The sequence below is a fragment of the Salmo salar genome, chromosome 15 (genome assembly GCF_965601325.2).
Source record: "Salmo salar chromosome 15, fSalSal1, whole genome shotgun sequence".
In the NCBI taxonomy this organism is placed as follows: domain Eukaryota; kingdom Metazoa; phylum Chordata; class Actinopteri; order Salmoniformes; family Salmonidae; genus Salmo; species Salmo salar.
Genome location: NC_138305.1, coordinates 53,194,901 through 53,217,461, shown reverse-complemented (window position 1 = coordinate 53,217,461; position 22,561 = coordinate 53,194,901). Strand labels below are relative to the sequence as shown.

Genomic DNA, 22,561 nt, shown 5'->3' with positions numbered 1-22,561 from the left:
ATGCCACACCTGTCAGGTGAATGGATTATCTTGGCAAAGGAGAAATGCTCACTAACAGGGATGTAAACAAATTTGTGTCCAACATTTGAGAGAATGAACATTTTGTGTGTATGGAACATTTCTGTGATCGTTTATTTCAGGTCGTGAAACATGGGACCAACACTTTACATGTTGCGTTTATTTTTTTGTTCAGTGTATAAATATTACAAACATTTTTACTTTACGACAGTATGCATTACATAAAATAGCCTATTTGATACACACATAATGCATTCATGTTGACCTATACACTTTTTTATGCATAATCCATCATGCAAATGACCAATTATTAAACGATTTATTGCAAATAACCTACTACTTCTCATTGCACCTTAGGCTACAGTCAATGTGCGGTGCTGATGAACCGCATCAAACAATGCCCCCCTCCTTCAAACACTAGAATAACTTCTCCCGAGTTTTCACCCCCTCGCCTTGGACCAGTCCGAAACAGAACATCATGGCGATTGATGGTAAGTACACCGTCAACTTGCATGGGACATAGCTAGAATGCTTAGTGACAGTACCATTTATTCAGCAAGATAGATGTCTAGTAATGATATAGATGCACATTGCGTTGTCCCGTCTGCTTGGGCTGTAGGCGGTCTACACAGCGAGACGGGGTGCTGAAGATTAGGCGCAAGAGGCAGGGATGTTGCAGTACCTTCACCGGAAGAGCGCGAAGTGGTGTTGAAGTGGACACCGACCAATAAAATAAATGTGACTCGGTCATTACGTTCTTTTAGCTTAGTCGTTTGCATGAAGGTGTCGAAATCTTGATAGGCTACACAAATGCTTCCTTAGAAACAGGAGTAAGTGTTCAAGTTTATTATAGGATAATGGGATGGGAACTTTAGGAGCGGTGCAGTCAGATAAATGCTGTCAAAGGTAGCCTACCTGTCAGTTTGTCTTTTTAAAGCTCTGAAAATGTCTAGATTAAAAACTGCATGTCATACACATTTATGGGCTACTTGGTCACGTGTACTCGCACGTTGGTTGCTTGCGATCCCATCTCAGCATTGGAAGTGCTGCAGTCACACCTGGCAAATGTGGTGCTGCTGTGAGATGAGATGAGATGAGAGAGAGAGAGAGAGAGACTGTCAGTTGGTGAATGTGCTGGTCCTTAGCCAATGCTCATCTATACTTTACTGGTCATTGGTGTAAATACACAAAATGTTTATAAATTACTTAGGCTATTGCTTTTTTTTGTAACAGGCTTCGGCTCAACAGAACATTGGCGTTGAGAGCAAATAGGAAGCGTTTTCTGTAAGCTACAGATATTGCCAGAAGATAGAAAAGCTTTGCCTATTTTCAAGTGCTTTTGATTTTTACCTGACTTTTTTTGCTAGACAGGTGATGGAAAATATTGAAATATATTAATATAGAAGCGATAGAAAAAGTAGTCACAACTGATGATATAGGGCTACTGCCAAAGTAAAAACATCATTCATTCTAAGCAGTAGCCTGTTTTGCACACTTTGAACAACCTCTTGTTTTTTTTCCTTTTCCTCTGCGAAAAATGTCAACACGGGGAAGGAAAGCTTTAACCAAGCTAGTCAAGTGGCTTAGACTCACAAGACAGAGTCGTGTTGAGGTTGATTTGTGTGAAAGGAGAAAGGTTGCCTCAGTGCCCTGACTGCCCTTGCTGCCTTATTGACCTCAGTGATGTATTTTGATTTCCTCCTTCAATGTGGACTTCCTGTGTGTACGCTGTCTCTGTAAACTCACACTCCATAGGGATTATAGTACACATTCAGTAGTGAGAGGGTAGTTTGAGGGTCAAGAGCCTGAGCTACTATGCGACTAATAACTATAGTACACTCTCTCTGTAGACACTCAGAGAGAGTCTACACGACATAGTGCCAAGTGCCTACACGACATAGTGCCAAGTATGTGTGTTGTTGCATGAGTGCATGTGCCTACGTGTGTGTGCCTGTGTTTGTGTATTCGTTTGTGTGTTTCGTCTTTATTGTCTTATGAGTTTGTGAAGGTTGGGATACAGGGTTAAGAACATTGATCTATTTACAGTGCATTCAGGAAGTATTCAGACCCCTACGTTACAGCCTTATTCTAAAATTGATTCAATAAAACATTTTCCTCATCAATCTACACACAATACCCCATAATGAAAAAGCAAATGTATTAAAAACAGAAATACCTTATTTACATAAGTATATACTTTAAATAATGTAGCAAAATGTGGAAAAAGTCAAAGGGTCTGAATATTTCTGAATGCACTGTATATAAGTATACTCTGTGTTCTCTATTCTATTTTACTTCTCAACGTTTAAATTAAACGCTTTAATGGACAGACACGTTCTGTTCCATTTTAAACCCCTATTCAGTTATGATTCCTTCCAGATAAGGAATTGAACCCTTTAGTGAATTCCTCCAGTGAAAGAGCTTCTCATTATGTAATGGGACAGTGCCTTGATACATCTAATTGAACGCACTTAAACACTTGATAACCCCATGAGATTAGTTGGCTGGAGTTAATTAGTGTGACATCTGCCTCAGTAGCCTGAGGAGGAGCCAATCATAGGAGCCAGGGCAATTTCTTAACCTCTGACCCCTGACGCTCGTATCCCTTTACTTACCCCTTAGGTGGTGGTGGGAGGAGCTGTGGGGTGCATGAGCTCATCTGTGCCAGACGAGGTAAGATCAGGGGGTTGCCCTGTTTGTCTGTCTGTACTCTACTGTACTCTATGCTTCCTTGACTGTCTGCTTGACTGTACTTGTATCCCCCTAAAAGTAGAGAGATGGCTCCATCAAAGCACTTAGCTATCTGTTTTGCTTGTTTTGAACTTTTGAGTATAGAGGGCTACTCTATTGTTACACACTTCTAGAAGATTCTAGATCGGTGTGTGACAGTGGAGGCTGGCGGGAGGAGCTATAGGAGGACGGGCTCATTGTAATGGCTGAAATGGAACGGAGTCAAACGTGGTTTCCATGTGTTTGATACCGTTCCATTAAATTCCATTCCAGCCATTACAATGAGCTGTCCTCCTATAGCTCCTCCCAACAGCCTCCTCTGGTGTGTGAATCAAGTTTTAGACCTCTTCTGCAGAAAAGGCAATAGTATTCATTATTTATTTACCACAGAGGTTTTGTTTCGTATATGGGGGGGGGCAACGTTTTCAGATGAACCAATTGCATTTAAATAAGCGTGCCCTACGTTTCCTTAGTAACCTCAAACATGCGTACAATGGCACTCTGATACTGGGTCCTGAAAAAGGATACAACAAATATTGCCATTGCTACCATGCTCAGCTAGTCGGGTGGCAGGTGGTCTAGCGGTTACAGCGGTAGGCCAGTCCATGTGCCCTTGAGCAAAGCACTTAACCTTCATTTGCTCCAGGGGTGCTGGACTGCTATGGCTGACCCTGTAAAACAACACATTTCGCTGCACCTATCTGGTGTATGTGACAATAAAACGGTTTTGTTTTATCTGAATGTAAACAGCGAATTATGCAAAGAGGAAATACTAGAATAAATATGGCAGTTTTCTTTACTTCTCATCAGTATTTCAATGTCATATCGTAGACTCTATTTTTTTTCATTCGAATTTTGTGGACAAACACGGTACACATTTGTCAGAGTAACTCGGCTATTAACATATATTCCATTAGTTGAATGTCAAATGTTCATGGTCTTTTACTTTTAATTAGTGTTTTTTTTTTTTTTAACAGAATATTGTGGCAGTTATCTGGAAAACAGATGTAGCCCTGAGGCTTGGGAGTTCAAGTTCACATACTGTACAGCAGAATGCGCTTGTTGTTTTCTTTCTCTGATGCTCGGTTCATAGATTGCCCTTGGGAAAACACAACACACACACATACACATGCACGCACACACGTACTGTACATACGCACACACAAACACATGCACGCACGCACGCACACACACCCCTACCCATTCACACACACACACACACACACACACACACACACACACACACACACACACACACACACACACACACACACACACAACTCAGCTGCTTTGGAAACTCATCATACGAGCCCATCCCATCTGTCAGTATGAGATGAATAAGTCCACTGTGTCCATGACCTCACTCACCATCAGCCTCTATTGCCTTATAACAGTAATCCTCAGTGAGTGCAGAGCGGGACAACAGCATCTCACTCCGAGTGCTGATCTGGGATCAGCTCTCCCTGTCCATATAATCATATCCATTCATCTCTAAAAGGCATAACTGATCCTATATCAGCACTCTGAGACTTTGTGAACACAGGCTCGGGTCAGGTTAGCATGGGGCTAGCTAATAGCTAACGCTCCACCAGTGTCTGTCAATGAGAGAGGCATCCGGTTACTGCAGGTGTTTGAATTATTTAGGAGCAGTTGACATGCAAACAGCAGTAGCTTATGAAGTGTCACCACCACACTCAGGACAGGGACATACAGCACAGGACAGTTGAGCCTGGCTTTTGAACTTCAGGGTCACTTCAGGACCTAATTTGACTCAATTACCGGAATTGTCGTCAGTGAGAGAGGATAGGTACTGTTACTGTGTTGGGTGTTGAGAAGAATCAAGGAATTTTTGACCAAACACGAAAGATCACCTCATGGTCTCGAAGCGTTGTTACAGCTTTTGGTTACGTTGGACTCAATATTAGGATCATAACCGATTTTTGTGTTTTTTTGACTTATTAGAATGTCCTTTTCTTTGTGTTAGACTCAATCATTGTATTGGGTAACCGGATTACCACTAAGGGGAACAGCACACAACGCTGGTGTTTTGACAGAATGGAATAATTCAACGTAGACTAGGCGTGAAGCAATTGAGACACATACACAATCTAAAGCTGCTAGAATGGAGGTGAGCTGTGCACGTGGGTTATTGTTCTCTTATCTCTCCCTCTCTTTCACTCTTTCTGCTGAGCTTTGACTATCAGTCTTTCCTTTTTTGGGAGGAGGAGGAGACAGGAGAAGCCACTACTTCTTGTCTGTTCTCAGGCATCAGTGGTCTCTGCCTGTTGCCATGGTGAGAAGAAGAGATAGTCCACGAGAAGTCGTTCCTTCTAAACTCAGCCAGGGTTGGATGAATGGTGGACCTTTTCCTGTGGAGATGTAGTGTGAACGAGAGCTGTAAGGCCTTCACTCCTCAGGCAATAGACGTTTTCATATTGATGAACGTCCGCCCACGATACTCTGCCAATGGCCCTTCATAGTTGCTGAATTATTCTCAGTGTTTCTGAATTGTTCTGTGGCAGTGCATGTGCATATCAGATCGAAATGGAGGCTCTCGTGGACTTTTGGTGTGTTTTCCGAGCTTTTCTGGCAGGTCTGTGTTATTTTTGTAATTTAACGCCCACTCATGCACCTGTGGCTATTCCATGGCCTGTATATTATTAACTACCCGTTTCCATAACTACAATTCCAACTACAACCCCAAATGAATGGGAAAGATAAGCACCATATCATTTCCAGATCTTATTGGGTGCTATACTCTTTCCATTCATTTGGGGTTGAGACATTTAGATGGATCGACAGAATTGATGGCGTGAGACCTGGATTCGTCTTGACGTCTGGCAAATGTACATTTTTGACTGTAATATCCCTTGAAAGCTATTTGTGCTCTGTTTGTCCCTGGATCTGCTTATCAGTGAAACTCAATGCCTCAGAGGCTCCGTTAAAAATAACACATCGGCAAGAAGAGTGGGATGCTGCTTAGTAACATGAGGTATTGTTGGCCTGCATAAGTGTCTGCTGAGCCTTTGAAGTGAAAAATGAATCACGAACTGAACTGTACCGTAATGGGGAAGCTATCGGGGTTTCTCAAGTCATTCACGAACTGAACTGTACCGTAATGGGGAAGCTATCGGGTTTCTCAACTCATTCACTAGGGAGCATTCTCGCACTGCCTCCTTCATTTGTCTCTGTTTGTCTTCTCCCCCTCTTCCTTTATGTCTATGTATGTTTGTCTCCCCTCTTTCTCTCTCTTTCTCTACTCAGTGTCTCCTGAGCTGCTAGGGGTCCTGTCCTCCATTGCAGCCTTCATGGGCCTGATGGCTCTCTTTTTTCTTTACCTCAGCAACAAGCTGTCAGTGGAGAGCACAAGCGACCTGTCATGTCTAGACGACTATAGCCCCGACCAGCAAGGTAAACACGTCAAGGTGTATAACATGCAAAGTCTGTAAACAGTTTGTTTATTGTTCAATGGGCCTGAGATAGTTTCTCGGACCAAGATTAAGCCTAGTTCTGGACTGAAAATAATATTTTTCTTGTCCAGGTTTAGGTGTAATCTGGGCCTGGGAAATTGTCTCATAATGACATAAATAAATCCATATACATTGCCTTATGAAAGTATTCAGACCCCTTGACTTTTTCCACATTTTGTTACGTTACAGCCTTATTCCAAAATTGATTATATACATTTTTTTCCTCAGCAATCTACACACAATACCCCATAATGACAAAGCAAAAACAGGTTTTTAGACATTTTAGCAAATTTATTAAAAAGAAAAAACAGATACCTTATTTACCTAAGTATTAAGACTCTTTGCTATGAGACTCAAAATGGAGCTCAGGTGGATCCTGTTTCCATTGATCTCCAACTTGATTGGAGTCCACCTGTGGTAAATTCAATTGATTGGACATGATTTGGAATGGCACACAACTGTCTATATAAGTTCCCACAATTAACAGTGCATGTCAGAATAAAAGGGAATTGTCCGTAGAGCTCTGATACAGGATTGTGTCGAGGCACAGATCTGGGGAAGGGTACCAAAAAATGTCTGCAGCATTGAAGATCCCCAAGAACACGGTGGCCTCCATCATTCTTAAATGGAAGAAGTTTGGAACCACCAAGACTCATCCTAGAACTGAGCAATTGGGGGAGAAGAGCCTTGGTCAGAGAGGTGACCAAGAACCCAATGGTAACTCTGACAGAGCTCTAGAGTTCCTCTGTGGAGATGGGAGAACCTTCCAGAAGGACAACCATCTCTGCAGCACTCCAGCTATCAGGCCTTAATCGTAGAGTGGCCAGACGAAAGCCACTCCTCAGTAAAAGGCACATGACAGCCCGCTTGGAGTTTGCCAAAAGGCACCTAGAGACTCTCAGACGATGAGAAACAAGATTCTCTGGTCTGATGAAACCAAGATTGAACTCTTTGGCCTGAATGCCAAGTGTCATATCTGGAGGAAACCTGGCACCATCCCTACGGTGAAGCATGGTGGTGTGGGGATGTTTTTCAGTGGCAGGGACTGGAAGACTAGTCAGGATCGATGCAAAGATTAACGGAGCAAAGTACAGAGAGATCCTTGATGAAAACCTGCTGCAGAGCTCTCAGGACCTATAGTCACTGCCAAAGGTGCTTCAACAAAGTACTGAGTAAAGGGTCTGAATACTTATGTAAATGTGATATCAGTTTTTTTATATACATTTGCAAAGCCTGTTTTTGCTTTATAATTTTGTGGTATTGTGTGTAGCTTGATGAGGAAAAAAATGTGTTTAATCAATTTTAGAATACGGCTGTAACGCATCAAAATGTGGAAAAAGTAAAGAGGTCTGAATACTTTACGAATGCACTGTATATGATTGTCTGACTAACAACTTAAAACTCTCATAATCACTGTTGAGATACATGCTTGTGGGTGAGAATGTTGTGAATAGACATGATCCCTATTCCCAACCACAAATTGTCCTCCTCATACATGTATAAAGTGTAAGTCATGGATTTCAGATAGTAATACCTTTCCCACACACTCTCATGAACCAAATGTCCCTGCCAGAGCTGTGATTATGATATAATCTAGAACCCACCAGACAGTGTGGAGAAGGACAGCAGCCCCAGCCATCAGCGAATCCAACCAACATGGCATTCTTCAAGAGCTTCGGTCAGAACCTACCATCGGTCAGCATCTCCTCCATCTTGGATTCAGTCAGCAGCAGAGTGGACGACCTAGCCAGCGCTGTCACTGATGCCACCTACAGCGTCAGTGACCAGCTGACCGAGCTCAGCGACCAGGTCATCAAGAAGGTGCAGACAGAGGAGGAGGAGGCTGCAGATGCGGCAGAGGGGGGCCAGGACAGCAAGGAAGGGAAGGCCCAGGAAGGGATGGCCGAGTCAGTGAGGAGCAAAATCAAGCGGCAGGCTTCTGAGGCCTGCTCAAGCCTAACAGACTACAGCTCCAAGCTTAACCAATCCAGTGACTATGGTTTGAAGAACAACCAATCGAGTGAAGTGACCGCAGATGACTATGTTCCAGCCCACTTGGAATGGGTGTGGAAAGACGGAGGCTGGCGAGTCGTAAAACCAGGGGAGAGTTCTGCGGGGGACACGGAACCAGAAGAAAAAAGGAAGGAGGAGAAGAATAAGAAGGAGAAGGAGAAGAGGAAGGCAGATAAAGAGAAGAAGAAGGAGGAAAGGCTGAAACAGGAGGAGGAGAGGCTGAAACAGGTGGAGGAAAATAAAAATAGTCATGGAGAGACCATCAAGGAAGAGCCTAAAGATATAGAAACCAGCTTGTCCCCTAAAGAGAACCACACTACTTGTCAGGACAAAGAGTGCCAGAAAGAGGACAAATCCAATGGGCTCCACCAGAGTGACGACCGTAGCGATCCACCACAGTCTCCTTGCCCCGAGGAAGACTCGAGAGCATCCAAAAAGAAAAAGAAGGGGGAAGCTGAAGAAGAGGAGAACGAGGTGAGCCCTGAGGGAGACGGAGAGCAGAACGAGACTGAAGCCGCTATATCTCCCGCTTCTGAGGGAAAGAAGAAAGAGTGTGACAAGAAGAATAAGAAGAGGAAAGAGACCAAGAAGAAGAAGAGAGAGGATAAAGGTGAGAGGGTGTGCTGCTTCCCTCCAAATGTCTCTCTGGATCTCTCCTACTCTCTTCTACCACATTCCATCCCTCTTCTTCACTTCTGCTCTTCATGTCTGTCGGTGACGTTAATTAACTGAAGTCATGGGTTCTAAAACTGAAAACAAATCCTATTTTAAGTCATGGATGGATCAAAATACATCTGTCTGTAGCTGTCATGTTTACACTTTCAGTTCTTTCTCCTCACGGCTCTACCTATTTCTCTCAAATGATTGTTGTAGATGTGATATCATGGACACAGCAGAATAGCTTATCAGTTAGAAATATGATAATTCTCTTCTCTGACGTTCGGCCAAGATCAAGTGTAGTATCCATTCTTATCAGTCTGCTATCTAATACGTCCCCAATCTGGAGAACATGAAATACATTTTTGGAACAGGGTCCAAAAAAAATATCCTTACATTTTTTTGTGAGGACACATCCTCTGTGGTCTGTGAGTGGAGATGTGTCTTATGTCGGCTGATTGTGATGATGTACTATGATCTTGTGTGTGTGTATCTGTTTGTCCAGACCAGAGCTGCCCAGAACGTGGCTCCGAGGAGGATAGTGAGGAGGACAGACCAGGGAGACACTCTGAACCCTCAGCCCAGCACAGAGCCTCAGTCTGGGATAACAGACAGAAACACACCAGCGATCACAGCAGTGAAGCCTCCATTGGACAAAGTGAGAAACTCATTGATGTGACAACATACACGCATGTACACATACACACATCCGAGATGTTTACTAAGTCACAGATTAATCGTATCCATCACTCTGTTCCACAGCCAACAATATCCAGAGGATGAGACGGGGCTCTCCCCTCAACGAGAACCAGCCTCCCCCGTATCAGGACGAGGATAGACCGATCCGGGTGTCTCTCTCATGGTCGGAGGTAGGGGGCCTGGGGGAGTCGAACCCTGACGGCAATGGTACAAGGCACTCCAGCAAGGCCAGCGTTGACCAGGACACTGAGAGTTACCTCAACAAGGGCTATGATGAGGATGTACCTAGTGACAGCACTGCCGTCCTGGGACCAGAGGTGAGCTAGGACAAAGACATTCATGCACCAGATGGTGGACTGTTAGCATTTTCCATAGGACACTGTGTCACGCTAGCCGAGCATGCCAACACTACCTGAGCATGCTCACTGGCGTAGCACAAACCCCCACAAGGCGGGGCGGGGGGGGGGGGGGGGGGGACAAATACACATCTCTCAGCCTCATGGCAAAATGTGTAGAATAGCAGGCTCAGGGATTCTTGAAAGTCAGGACAATCCTTGTCCTGCAGGGAAACTATATTTTATTTTGTTGCATTATTTGAGCTTAAAATGTACATTTAGGGGAATGTTATAAGGAAAATATTTTTTCAAGAATTTTCTAAATACTTTCGATATATACTGCTCAAAAGAATAAAGGGAACACTTAAACAACACATCCTAGATCTAAATGAAAGAAATAATCTTAAGTACTTTTTTCTTTACATAGTTGAATGTGCTGACAACAAAATCACACAAAAATAATCAATGGAAATCCAATTTATCAACCCATGGAGGTCTGGATTTGGAGTCACACTCAAAAGTAAAGTGGAAAACCACACTACAGGCTGATCCAACTTTGATGTAATGTCCTTAAAACAAGTCAAAATGAGGCTCAGTAGTGTGTGTGGCCTCCACGTGCCTGTATGACCTCCCTACAACGCCTGGGCATGCTCCTGATGAGGTGGCGGATGGTCTCCTGAGGGATCTCCTCCCAGACCTGGACTAAAGCATCCGCCAACTCCTGGACAGTCTGTGGTGCAACGTGGCATTGGTGGATGGAGCGAGACATGATGTCCCAGATGTGCTCAATTGGATTCAGGTCTGGGGAACGGGCGGGCCAGTCCATAGCATCAATGCCTTCCTCTTGCAGGAACTGCTGACACACTCCAGCCACATGAGGTCTAGCATTGTCTTGCATTAGGAGGAACCCAGGGCCAACCGCACCAGCATATGGTCTCACAAGGGGTCTGAGGATCTCATCTCGGTACCTAATGGCAGTCAGGCTACCTCTGGCGAGCACATGGAGGGCTATGCGGCCCCCCAAAGAAATGCTCCTCCTTGCACAAAGGCGGAGGTAGCGGTCCTGCTGCTGGGTTGTTGCCCTCCTACGGCCTCCTCCACGTCTCCTGATGTACTGGCCTGTCTCCTGGTAGCGCCTCCATGCTCTGGACACTACGCTGACAGACACAGCAAACCTTCTTGCCACAGCTCGCATTGAGGTGCCATCCTGGATGAGCTGCACTACCTGAGCCACTTGTGTGGATTGTAGACTCCGTCTCATGCTACCACTAGAGTGAAAGCACCGCCAGCATTCAAAAGTGACCAAAACATCAGCCAGGAAGCAAAGGAACTGAGAAGTGGTCTGTGGTCCCCACATGCAGAACCACTCCTTTATTGGGGGTGTCTTGCTAATTGCCTATAATTTCCACCTGTTGTCTATTCCATTTGCACAACAGCATGTGAAATTTATTGTCAATCAGTGTTGCTTCCTAAGTGGACAGTTTGATTTCACAGAAGTGTGATTGACTTGGAGTTACATTGTGTTGTTTAAGTGTTCCCTTTATTTTTTTATGTATGTATGTATGTATGTATGTATGTATGTATGTATGTATGTATATATGTATGTATGTTACTGTATATACACACACAAATGGCAATAATTAACATTAACAGTAAAATTATATTTTGTAGTTTCTTACAATAGCCCTCTGTGACTTTATAAAATATTTCTCTCAAAACTATGATTCATAAAAGATGTGTCCGGAGATTTTTGTCAGATTTGTAAAAGATCCGGAAAGACCAGGATCAGCTATACCATAAGGACCCCTTATTCATGTCCTCATTACATGCAGTGCAACATGACCACTCATGGTCTGTAAAGTAATGTTTTTATTGGGATTCCATATTTTACAAGTGTTTGTATTGAACTTTTATTTGTAGAGGCAAAAATATGTCTGTTTTGAGAATCTGTTGTCAACTCCGTGAGTAGCTTGTCAACTACGTCACTGATGGCTAACCCCTCAATATCCTGAAAAAAGATTTCAATCACTGTTCCACAGCATATGCTTAAACAATGGAAGCATTTGCTGTGCTAGACCTGTTTGCTTAATAAATGTTTTTTTAATGTTTTAAATCTAGAAAAAGATGCCAAAATGCTAAGAAATTTGCCCTAGTGCATTTAATAGTGCTATTAAACAAAACAAAAAGGAGTTTGAAGGTTTGTATGACATATTTGATCAAGGCCTTTAAACACTTGTTGGTGAAATGCCTTTCATGGTGTCTGACGGAGTTGACAGAAATCTATATAGTTGCATTTTATGAGAAATAACATGGTGTGAAAGCTAATACTTTGATCTATCAAAATATGTATTTCACATTTTGTTAATATTAAGACATATGTGTGGGAGATTATCCCGTCTTTCCAGAATCCCTGAGCTTGCTCGTACCTTGTGGTTTTATGCATTAAATATGAATGTTATCATCCCCTCTCTCCCCTCTCTCTCTCTCTAACACCCTCCCCCCTCTCCCACAAGATGGTTCACTATCCCATCTGCCCTTCACCCAGTGCTCTAAGGGACTATATCTACCCTCACTCTGTGATGTCATAGATGAGGACTGACTAACAGATTCATGCATTAAAATGCATATTTTCATTATCTCTGTCTCTCTCGCTCTCTCCCTCTCACCCCTTCCTCCTCACTCACAGGATGGTTCACCCTCCCAGCTCCCCGGTGGCTATGAGCCTGAGCGACTGGCTAAGTACGGCACGCTGGACGTGGCCTTCGAGTATGACTCGGGCAAGCAACACCTCGCCGTCACTGTCACCGCGGCAACCGACATCCCCGTGCTCAAACAGACAGGCAATATCGCGTGGCAGGTGAAAAAACTTTACTGTTGTACTTGTCTTACTTGCTCTCACACGTAAACATATTTTCTTACTAGCACTGATTTTACTAATAGCGTTTATTTTCCAAGAAAGTTTAACTTGCAATGATTGTGATATGTGATTGTACCTACTACCTTAGTTGCCAGCACTGACTGCAAGTCACCCTGGATGAGAGCATCTGCTTCAGCTTAAATTACGTTGAATTATACAAAAAGAGAAATAATATATTATAAGACATTATGAAGGCTCATGCATGCCTATAGCAAGCTATAAAGCATTATACCAAATTCTCCTCCTGGAGATCTACCACCTGTAGGTTTTTACCCCAAACTTAATTTAGAACACCTTTTTCTAATTGTTAGCTGTTCGCCAAGACCTAACTAGCTGAATCAGGTATGTTAGGTGAGGTTTGAACTGAAAACCTGCCGGACGATAGATCTCCGGGAAGAGGTTTGGGTAGCCCTGCTTTACGTAAAGTGCTACCTACAGTGCATTCGGAAAGTATTCAGACCCCTGGATTTTTTTCCACATTTTGTTACGTTACAGCCTTATTCTAAGATTGATTCAATAAAAACATTTCCTCATGAATCTACACACAATACCCCATAATGACAAAGCAAAAACAGGTTTTTAGAAAATGTTGCGAATTTACATAAGTGTTCAGACCTTTTGCTATGAGACTCAAAATTAAGCGAAGCTGCATCCTGTTTCCATTGCTCATCCTTGAGATGTTTCTACAACTTGACTGGACCTGAGGTAAATTCAATTGATTGGAAATGATTTGGAAAGGCACACACCTGTCTATATAAGGTCCCACAGTTGACAGTGCATGTCAGAGCAAAAACCAAGCCATGAGGTCAAAGGAATTGTCCGAAGAGCTCCGAGACAGGATTGTGTTGGGGGAAGGGTACCAAAAGATTTCTGCAGCATTGAAGGTCCCCAAGAACATAGTGGCTTCAACATTCTTAAATGCAAGAAGTTTGGTACCACCAAGACCCTTCCTAGAGCTGGCCACCCGGCCAAACTGAGCAATCAGGGGAGAAGGGCCTTGGTCAGGGAGGTGACCAAGAACCCGATGGCCACTCTGATAGAGCTCCAGAATTTCTCTGTGGAGATGGGAGAACCTTCCAGAAGGACAACTATCTCTGCAGCACTCCACCAATCAGCGTTTATGGTAAAGTGGCCAGATGGAAACCACTCCTCAGTAAAAGGCACATGACAGCCCTCTTGGAGTTTGCCAAAAGGCACCTAAAGACTCTCAGACGATGAGAAACAAGATTCTCTGGTCTGATGAAACCAAGATTGAACTCTTTGGCCTGAATGCCAAGCGTCACGTCTGGAGGAAACCTGGCACCATCCCTACAGTGAAGCATGGTGGTGGTAGCATCATGCTGTGGGGATGTTTTTCAGCAGCAGGGACTGGAAGACTAGTCAGGATCGAGGGAAAGACTAACGGAGCAAAATACAGAGATCCTTGATGAAAACCTGCTCCAGAGCACTGTCGTGTCTGTGACTATCATTAATGTGAAGACTGTTATTTTATCAAATCAATTATCTATGTGTAATTATTATTATTATTACATGATTAAACTAATCATGTATACTTTAATTAACTAGGAAGTCGGGGCACCATGGGAAAATGTTTATAGTGTCTCTCTTTCCCGAATCGACTCTTTCAGATATTTTCAATACCTTATCAAAACAGTCACTTATTAATGAATTGTACCTCATCAGTTCTCATTACTGAACGTCACAATCCCTTGGATATCTGCACGAACCCTAGCATAAATTATGAATCAGTGATAAATAAATAAATATACAAATTGGCTTATTTATTTACTAACTAATCAAATCATAGAAAAACATGAAAACACACACAATTAGTTCATACGCGGGGTATTACATGATACAAAGAAAAAGTCCCTAGTGGACAAAACCGATATGACAGCTTGGTAGACAAAGGAAAGGGGGTGTGGACCACTCAAGGGCGGGAAACTCATAGCTGATAACTACACTCATAGGAATTGCTAATACTTTACATGAACGACCACTCATTGGAAAATAATTAGCAATTTACATATTTACGAGCGTATGTCTTGACTCTCTCTGTGGTCGCCAGTCCATCTGCTGGAGAGAGTCGACAGAAAAGTCTCTGGTTGTGTTCCCCAGAAGTCAGTCTGTCGTAATTGTTATAATGGATACTTCAGTGTCCCATTCGGAAATCTTCTTGGAATCAGATGCGTTTACCAGACTAAAGTATTTAAACAGCTGCAGTCTGAATAATTATTCTTTAGTTTGTAGATGTCTTTGCCATTTCAACGTGGGAATGATCTCCACGTTCTCTGGTCTTGTCCTTTGGTAGAGTTGTAGTTTAAACCACTTCACACACCAGCGTCACCAGGCATGTTTTGGTCTTAGGAATTCAACCGTTTGCAACCTTAGCTTACACCGTGGCTTGCGTGGTCTGCTGTGAATTGTGCCACGGGGGCTTTTATTCTTGAGTAGAAAAGGGCCGTCTCATCATGTTTGTGCCCACCTGGGCATGGCTACTGACTGTGCATAAGTTACCATAAAACAACCAATTCTCATTTAGAAGACTAAATCACATTGTTATCTTTCCAAAAGTATTATTGTACTTATTCATCCATCTTATACAACATTCAGAAGTAAACCTGACGGGGGGGCACGATATACACCCAAAAGACCACGTAGTGACAGCACTCAGGACCTCAGACTGGGGCGAAGGTTCACCTTCCAACAGGACAATGATACTAAGCACACAGCCAAGACAACGCAGGAGAGCCCAGCCAGAGCTGAACCCGATCGAACATCTCTGGAGAGACCTGAAAATAGCTGTGCAGTGACACTCCCCATCCAACCTGACAGAGCTTGAGAGGATCTGCAGTAAAGAATGAGAGAAACTCCCCAAATACAGGTGTGCCAAGCTTGTAGCGTCATACTCAAGGCTGTAATTGCTGCCAAAGGTGCTTCAACAAAGTACTGAGTAAAGGGTCTGAATACTTATGTAAATGTGATATTTAAGTTATTTTTCTTTTTATACATTTGAAAAAATTTCTAAAAACCTGTTTTTGCGTTTGTCATTATGAGGTATTGTGTGTAGATTGATGAGGGGGAAATAACAATGTAGTCTATTTTAGAATACGGCAATAACGTAACATTGTGTAAAAAGTCAAGGGGTCTAAATAGTTTCCGAATGCACTGTATGTAGGTACACCTGGTATTACTGCCCACTAAGAAGCAGCGGGCCAAGACGGGGGTGCAGAGGGGGCCGTGCCCAGTGTTCACAGAGACCTTCCGCTTCTCCCGGGTGGAGCAGGAGGCGCTGGCGGACCACGCCGTCCGGTTCCGCCTCTACAGCGTGAGGAGGATGAAGAAGGAGAAGGTTTGGGGGAAAAAACAAACATGTATGCAATAATTGTTGTAAGTCACTTTGGATAAAAGCGTCTGCTAAATGGCATATATTATTATATTATTATTTATGTTAGGTGTTGGGCGAGAAGGTTTTCTATTTGACTAAACTCAACCTGCAGGGCAAGATGGCGCTGCCCGTTACACTGGAGCCTGGCACTGCACTAATGGTGAGTGGCTGCGAAGATAGGGGTAAAAAGGGGTGTGTGTATGTTTGTTTTACTATACTTGTGGACCAGAAAAGAGAATTCGGACAAGTGAGGACATTTGGCCGGTCCTGAAAAGGATTAGGTTTAGGAGTTAGGTTAGGTTTAGGGAAAATAGGATTTTGAATGGGCATCAATTGTTGGTCCTAAATTTAGTGTAGTAATACACAACTGTGTGTCTGTGGTAGGGGTCTGTTTGTGCAATTTCTTGCCAATAAGAAGCAGCCTGATTTGCATGATGTCCACTTAGATAAATGATCTTGGCATTTTTCCTATTTTGTTGCCTTACAACCTGGAATTAAAATAGGTTTTTTTGGGGGGGGTTGTATCATTTGATTTATACAACATGCCTACCACTTTGAAGATGCAAAATATGTTTTATTGTGAAACAAACAAGAAATAAGACAAAAAAACAGAACTTGAGCGTGCATAACTATTCACCCCCCCAAAGTCAATACTTTGTAGAGCCACCTTTTGCAGCAATTACAGCTGCAAGTCTCTTGGGGTATGTCTCTATAAGCTTGGCACATCTGGGATTTTTGCCCATTCTTCAAGGCAAAACTGCTCCAGCTCCTTCAAGTTGGATGGGTTCTCAATTGGATTGAGGTCTGGGCTTTGACTAGGCCATTCCAAGACATTTAAATGTTTCCCCTTGAACCACTCGAGTGTTGCTTTAGCAGTATTCATAGGGTCATTGTCCTGCTGGAAGGTGAACCTCCGTCCCAGTCTCAAATCTCTGGAAGACAAACAGGTTTCCCTCAAGAATTTCCCTGTATTTAGCGCCAACCATTATTCCTTCAATTCTGACCAGTTTCCCAGTCCCTGCCGATGAAAAACATCCCCACAGCATGATGCTGCCACCACCATGCTTCACTGTGGGGATGATGAGAGGTGTTGGGTTTGCGCCACACAGCGTTTTCCTTGATGGCCAAAAAGCTAAATTTTCACACGACTATGAAGCGTGGCTCCAAAACGAGGCGGCAAAGTGTTAATGGTGCACCATGGAAATCATTTCCTGGAACCCGAGGTAGTAGGAACAGATAACACAATATCTTTTAGATGGTAGGTTCATATAGCCAGCTATCTAAACTTTTAGTAATCATGGTCGAATTACCGACCTGGGCCCCCATTGATTTTGTTAGTTACGCTCACATTAAAACATGTCTGTGTAACCGATGTGAAATGGCTAGTTAGTTAGCGATGGTGCGCGCTAATAGCATTTCAATCAGTGACGTCACTCGCTCTGAGACTTGAAGTAGGGTTTCCCCTTGCGTTGCAAGGGCCGCGGCTTTTGTGGCGCGATGGGTAACGATGCTTCGTGGGGTGTCAGTTGTTGATGTGTGCAAGGGTCCCTGGTTCGAGCCCGGGTTGGGGCGAAGAGAGGGACGGAACCTACACTGTTACGTTGATGCTGTTGACCCGGATCATTGGTTGCTGCGGAAAAGGAGGTCAAAGGGGGGGGTGAGTGTAACCGATGTGAAATGGCTAGCTAGTTAGCGGTGGTGCGCGCTAATAGCGTTTCAATCGGTGACGTCACTCGCTCTGAGACCTGAAGTGGTTGTTCCCCTTGCGTTGCAAGGGCCGCGGCTTTTGTGGCGCGATGGGTAACGATGCTTCGGTGGGTGTCAGTTGTTGATGTGTGCAAGGGTCCCTGGTTCGAGCCCAGGTTGGGGCGAAGAGAGGGACGGAACCTACACTGTTACATCTGCAAACATTTCTCTCCACCCTATGGTAAAATTTGTAGAATTGCATGAAATTAGCTGTAAAACTGCACATTTTTGCCCCATGGCAAGTAGAGTAGGATTGCATGAAATGAGTTCTAAAATGACTAAATCTTCTCTTCGCTCCATGGAAAAATGTGTAGAATTGTAGCAAACGTTCTTTAAAACAGCAACATTTTCTCTACACCCCATTGCAAAATGTGTAGAATTGCTGGAAATTAACTCTAAAACTTTTTTTCTCTCCTCTGTCAAGAGGGGGGATGCTAAAATCTTTTGCTCGCAAGGCTAAGGCCAGCTCTGACTGCATGTGTGGATATGGATGTGGGTACACCGACTGGCGAGCCACTGCGGCTTCTCATGTTGAGTTTAGATTTTTTTGTTGCTCCCACCCATCAAAGTTGCCCATCTATACACTCGATGGTGATGGACTGAGAGATCAGCCAATTAAAACCAGCGGTTGTTTTATGCTCTCCTGTGTCGCTTGAAAACCAGACAAGAGCACTTTAGACAAAGCATACTCTCACCCAATCCAAGCCATTCAGTTGCATTGTGCTGATTCCTACCTGCCTCCAACTCTGCATGTGGTGTTGTCCGTCCTCCCTACAGGGCTGTGGGTCGTTGGTGAGTGTGTCCCGTAGTGCAGGGGCTCTGTCCTACCGTTCCACCGGGGACTCCACACCAGAAATTCTACTGGGCCTCATCTACAACGCCACCACTGGTAGGCTCTCTGCAGAGGTCATCCAGGGCAGCCACTTCAAAAACACAGCCTCAGACAAACCTCCCAGTGAGTGGACAAATAACGTTTCTATTTTGCCTTTGATAATGTTATGGAGTAGTTGGGTAGCTTAGCATTCTAATCCATAGAACTGAATACCTGTTCTTATTCCTAGTTTTGTTTGTCTACCAGCTATTTCATCAGTCTTCATACGGTCTTATCTCTTCTTTCCTCCCTCCGTTGTGGCCCCCAGGTGGTCTGTTTTGTTGTATGAAACAGTTCATAGGGGGACAACTTTACATCATGAGAGGTGAGCCCTCTTATCAATCCATGTATCTCTATACCAGAGTCACTGTCTGTTCCTCTCTGGGTCTACTGATAATGTTGGCATATTGGGAAAGGGGGATACCTAGTAAGTTGTACAACTAAATACATTCAACTGAAATGTGTCTTCCGCATTTAACCCAATCCCTCTACATATTGTATTGTGAAAAAGAACCCCAAAAAATGGCTGGTATCAAAAAGCCATTCGTATTCTATTGTGGGTCAACATAATTTCTTGAATTTTTTTTATTTTACAGGTTAGTCTCGTTGAGATTAACAATCACTTTTACGAGAAACCTGGCCAAAATAGCAGCACACAAAGTTGAGTTGTTTTAAAAACATGAATTTACACATTGAACAGCAAGATGTATTGGGAAAGCGTGGTGCAACTAGGGGTCAAAACATTGACAGCCCCGCCCCCCCCACACTATTTTCCATCTTAGTGTTTAAACTCATTTAAAGGGATGGGCTCCTGTAATTTCAGGGCCGTTTGAAGCTCGTTCCAGGCAGAAGGGGCAGAGAACTGGAATGACTTCTTCCGAAATACACCATTTTCTATTATTCTCCACTAGATGGCAGCCTCTCACCATCTTCCTCCTCCCGTCCCCAGACACCTATGTGAAGCTGACCATGCTCGACTCCAAGGGCAAGGAGATGTCCAGGTGCAAGACGTCAGTTTGCCGCGGCCAGCCCAACCCCACTTACAAGGAAACCTTTGTCTTCCAGGTGAGAGAGTGAGAGAGGAGATATGATGAAGGAATACATTTTAAATACATGGACCCTGTTAAACAGCCCACCCCATCTCATCTTCCAGGTGGCCCTCTTCCAGCTGTCCGAGGTCTCCCTGGTGGTGTCCGTGTACAGCCGGAGGAGCAGCATGAAGGCCAGGGAGAGGGTGGGCTGGGTGTCCCTGGGGCTCAACAGCACCGGAGAGGAGCAGCAGGTCCACTGGAGCCAGATGAAGGAGGCCGGGGGACAGCAGGTGTGCCACTGGCACACGCTCTTGGACTCTTGAACAGGTCTTAATGAGAATCACAAGATTTCATCTCGATGACGGAGGAGGAGAAATATAGAGGCAGATTATGGGGTATCTTGATCTCGGTGTTGAAAAGGGATTGGTTCCTTGACATTCCGTCAGAGATGCAGACGAGGAACCATCTACCAATGCTATGCATATGAACCTGGAATGGGATGTGTGTGAGGGTGCAGCGCTATGAGAGGCACGTGGAGTCTCTGTTCATCAAGTGCTGCTTTAAATACCCTTTAATATGTAAAACAACCACTTGACCTGAGAAAGACTGACTGGTTCTTAGCAATGACTTCCTGCTCCTGTCATTGGGGACTGTCAGACTGATCTTTTAATACAACAGCTGATAGACCTCAGTTATGAACTGATCCTGAAATAGACGAAACTGCTACTGAAATGAACACAGCTGGTCCCGAAATGGACCATTCAGTCTCAGATTGAGGCCAATTGTGTGTAATTCATTTCCCATATTCTGGTCAATAATAATATTTTTGCATGTAATTGTTTACAGAAGATGATCAATATACGACCATACATATCTCGTACAATGGATCATTTTCATCATGAACCGAGGACCAAAGTGTGTGGAAGAGCAACGACCAAAACAAGCCAGCCCCCTCACATTCTTCTGGAGTTGTACCGGCCATAGAAATAGAATTACAAGAAGGGGAAAAGCCCCTCAGACCACTGCAATTTAAATAATACAATCATGGATTCACTCAATATGGCCGACATGGTAATTCTATTTCTAATGGTACCGACTTCAAATAACACCAGCATCAGTCATTTCTCGACTGACGCTCGCAGCCATTGGTAACAGGTATGATTGCAATGGAAGACTGTTGCCATGACTTGTGACATTATGCAACATTCATTTGACTGATTTGTAATATTTTGTTTTATTTTTACAGCTGTTTCATCTCTTGTTATAATACTGTGTATTTTTGTGTGTGCATGTGTTCAAGAACACAAAATACAAAGTACATCTTCAGAGTGGTCTTGCATCACATTTAGCATCATTTGAGAATAGAAAAACGATTTGTTTTGTTGTGGCTCACTGAATCAGACAACTCTGTAGCCTATACCATCCTTATAAAAAAAGACCCATCGCCTTTCATGTATTACATATTCGAGCAACAGTGCCTTCAGGAAGTTCACATGACTTTTTCCACATTTTGTGTTACAGCCTGAATTTCAAAAAGGTTTTGTCACTGGCCGACACACACTACCCCATAGTGTCAACGTGGAAATTGTAAAAAAAAAAAAAAATATATATATATATATAGATTTAAAAATGACAAATATCTTGAGTCAATAAGTGTTCAATCCCTTTGTAATGGAAAGCCTAAATAAGTTCAGGAGTAAATTTGTGCATAACAAGTAACATGAGAGATAAATATATAGAAAAATGTAAAATATCTTGAGTTGTAATGGCAAGCCTAAATAAGTTCAGGAGTAAACTTATGCTTAACAAGTCACATAATAAGTTGCATGTACTCACTGTGTGCAATAAGTGTTTAACATTTTTTGAATGACTACCTCATCTCCATACCCCACACATAAATATAATTGTAAGGTCCCTTGCAAAGAAGGGCACCTTTTGGTAGATGGGTAAAAAAAATAAAATAATTGAATATCCCTTAGAGCATGGTGAAGTTATTAATTACACTTTGGATGGTGTATCAATACACCCAGTCACTAGAAAGATACAGGCGTCCTTCCTAATTCAGTTGCCGGAGAGGAAGGAAACAGCTCAGGGATTTCACAATGAGGCCAATGGTGACTTTAAAACAGTTACAGAGTTGAATGGCTGTGATAGGAGACAACTAAGGATGGATCAACATTGTAGTTACTCCACAATACTAACCTAAATGACAGAGTGAAAAGAAAGCCTGTACATATTACAAATATTCAAAAACATGCATCCTGTTTGCAACAAGGCACTAAAGTAACACTGCAAAAAATGTTCCAAAGCAATTAACTTTTTGTCCTGAATACAAAGCGTTATGTTTGGGGCAAATCACTTTACTGAGTACCACTCTCCATATTTTCAAGCACAATGGTGGCTGCATCATGTTATGGGTATGCTTGTAATCAAGAAGGACTGGGGAGGTTTCCTGGATAACTAAACACAGGCAAAAACCCTAGAGGAAAACCTGGTTCAGTCTGCTTCACCATTCAGCAGGACAATAACCTAAAACACAAGGCCACTTACCAAGAAGACGGTGAATGTTCCTGAGTGGCCAAGTTACAGTTTTGAATCTCTATGGCAAGACCTGAAAATGGTTGTCTAGCAATGGTCAACAACCAATTTGACAGAGCTTGAAGAATTTTTTAAAGAATGTGGAAAG

At 43.3% G+C, this 22,561-nt stretch overlaps 1 protein-coding gene and 1 non-coding gene across 2 annotated transcripts; both read left to right on the top strand.

Moving 5' to 3' along the window:
* The first annotated feature begins 404 nt into the window (after positions 1 to 404).
* LOC106571657 (uncharacterized) lies at positions 405 to 21,206 on the top strand. The gene is made up of 13 exons (XM_082961487.1): positions 405 to 509; positions 2,641 to 2,691; positions 6,013 to 6,159; positions 7,813 to 8,841; positions 9,394 to 9,546; positions 9,651 to 9,904; positions 12,609 to 12,779; positions 16,018 to 16,191; positions 16,295 to 16,387; positions 18,751 to 18,928; positions 19,113 to 19,169; positions 19,794 to 19,909; positions 19,998 to 21,206. The coding sequence occupies exons 1-13, from the start codon at positions 497 to 499 to the stop codon at positions 20,196 to 20,198; spliced, it is 2,637 nt and encodes an 878-aa protein (XP_082817613.1). The 5' UTR covers positions 405 to 496; the 3' UTR covers positions 20,199 to 21,206.
* Positions 9,156 to 9,341, top strand: LOC123727599 (U2 spliceosomal RNA). Its single transcript, XR_006759593.1, has one exon. It is a non-coding gene; the product is annotated as a U2 spliceosomal RNA (small nuclear RNA).
* Positions 21,207 to 22,561: the final 1,355 nt, after the last annotated feature.

Coding starts and splice junctions, on each gene's coding strand:
- LOC106571657 (XM_082961487.1), top strand. Junction 9,547..9,650: donor TGAAGCCTCCATTGGACAAA/GTGAGAAACTCA, acceptor TCTGTTCCACAG/CCAACAATATCCAGAGGATG. Junction 9,905..12,608: donor CTGCCGTCCTGGGACCAGAG/GTGAGCTAGGAC, acceptor CCTCACTCACAG/GATGGTTCACCCTCCCAGCT.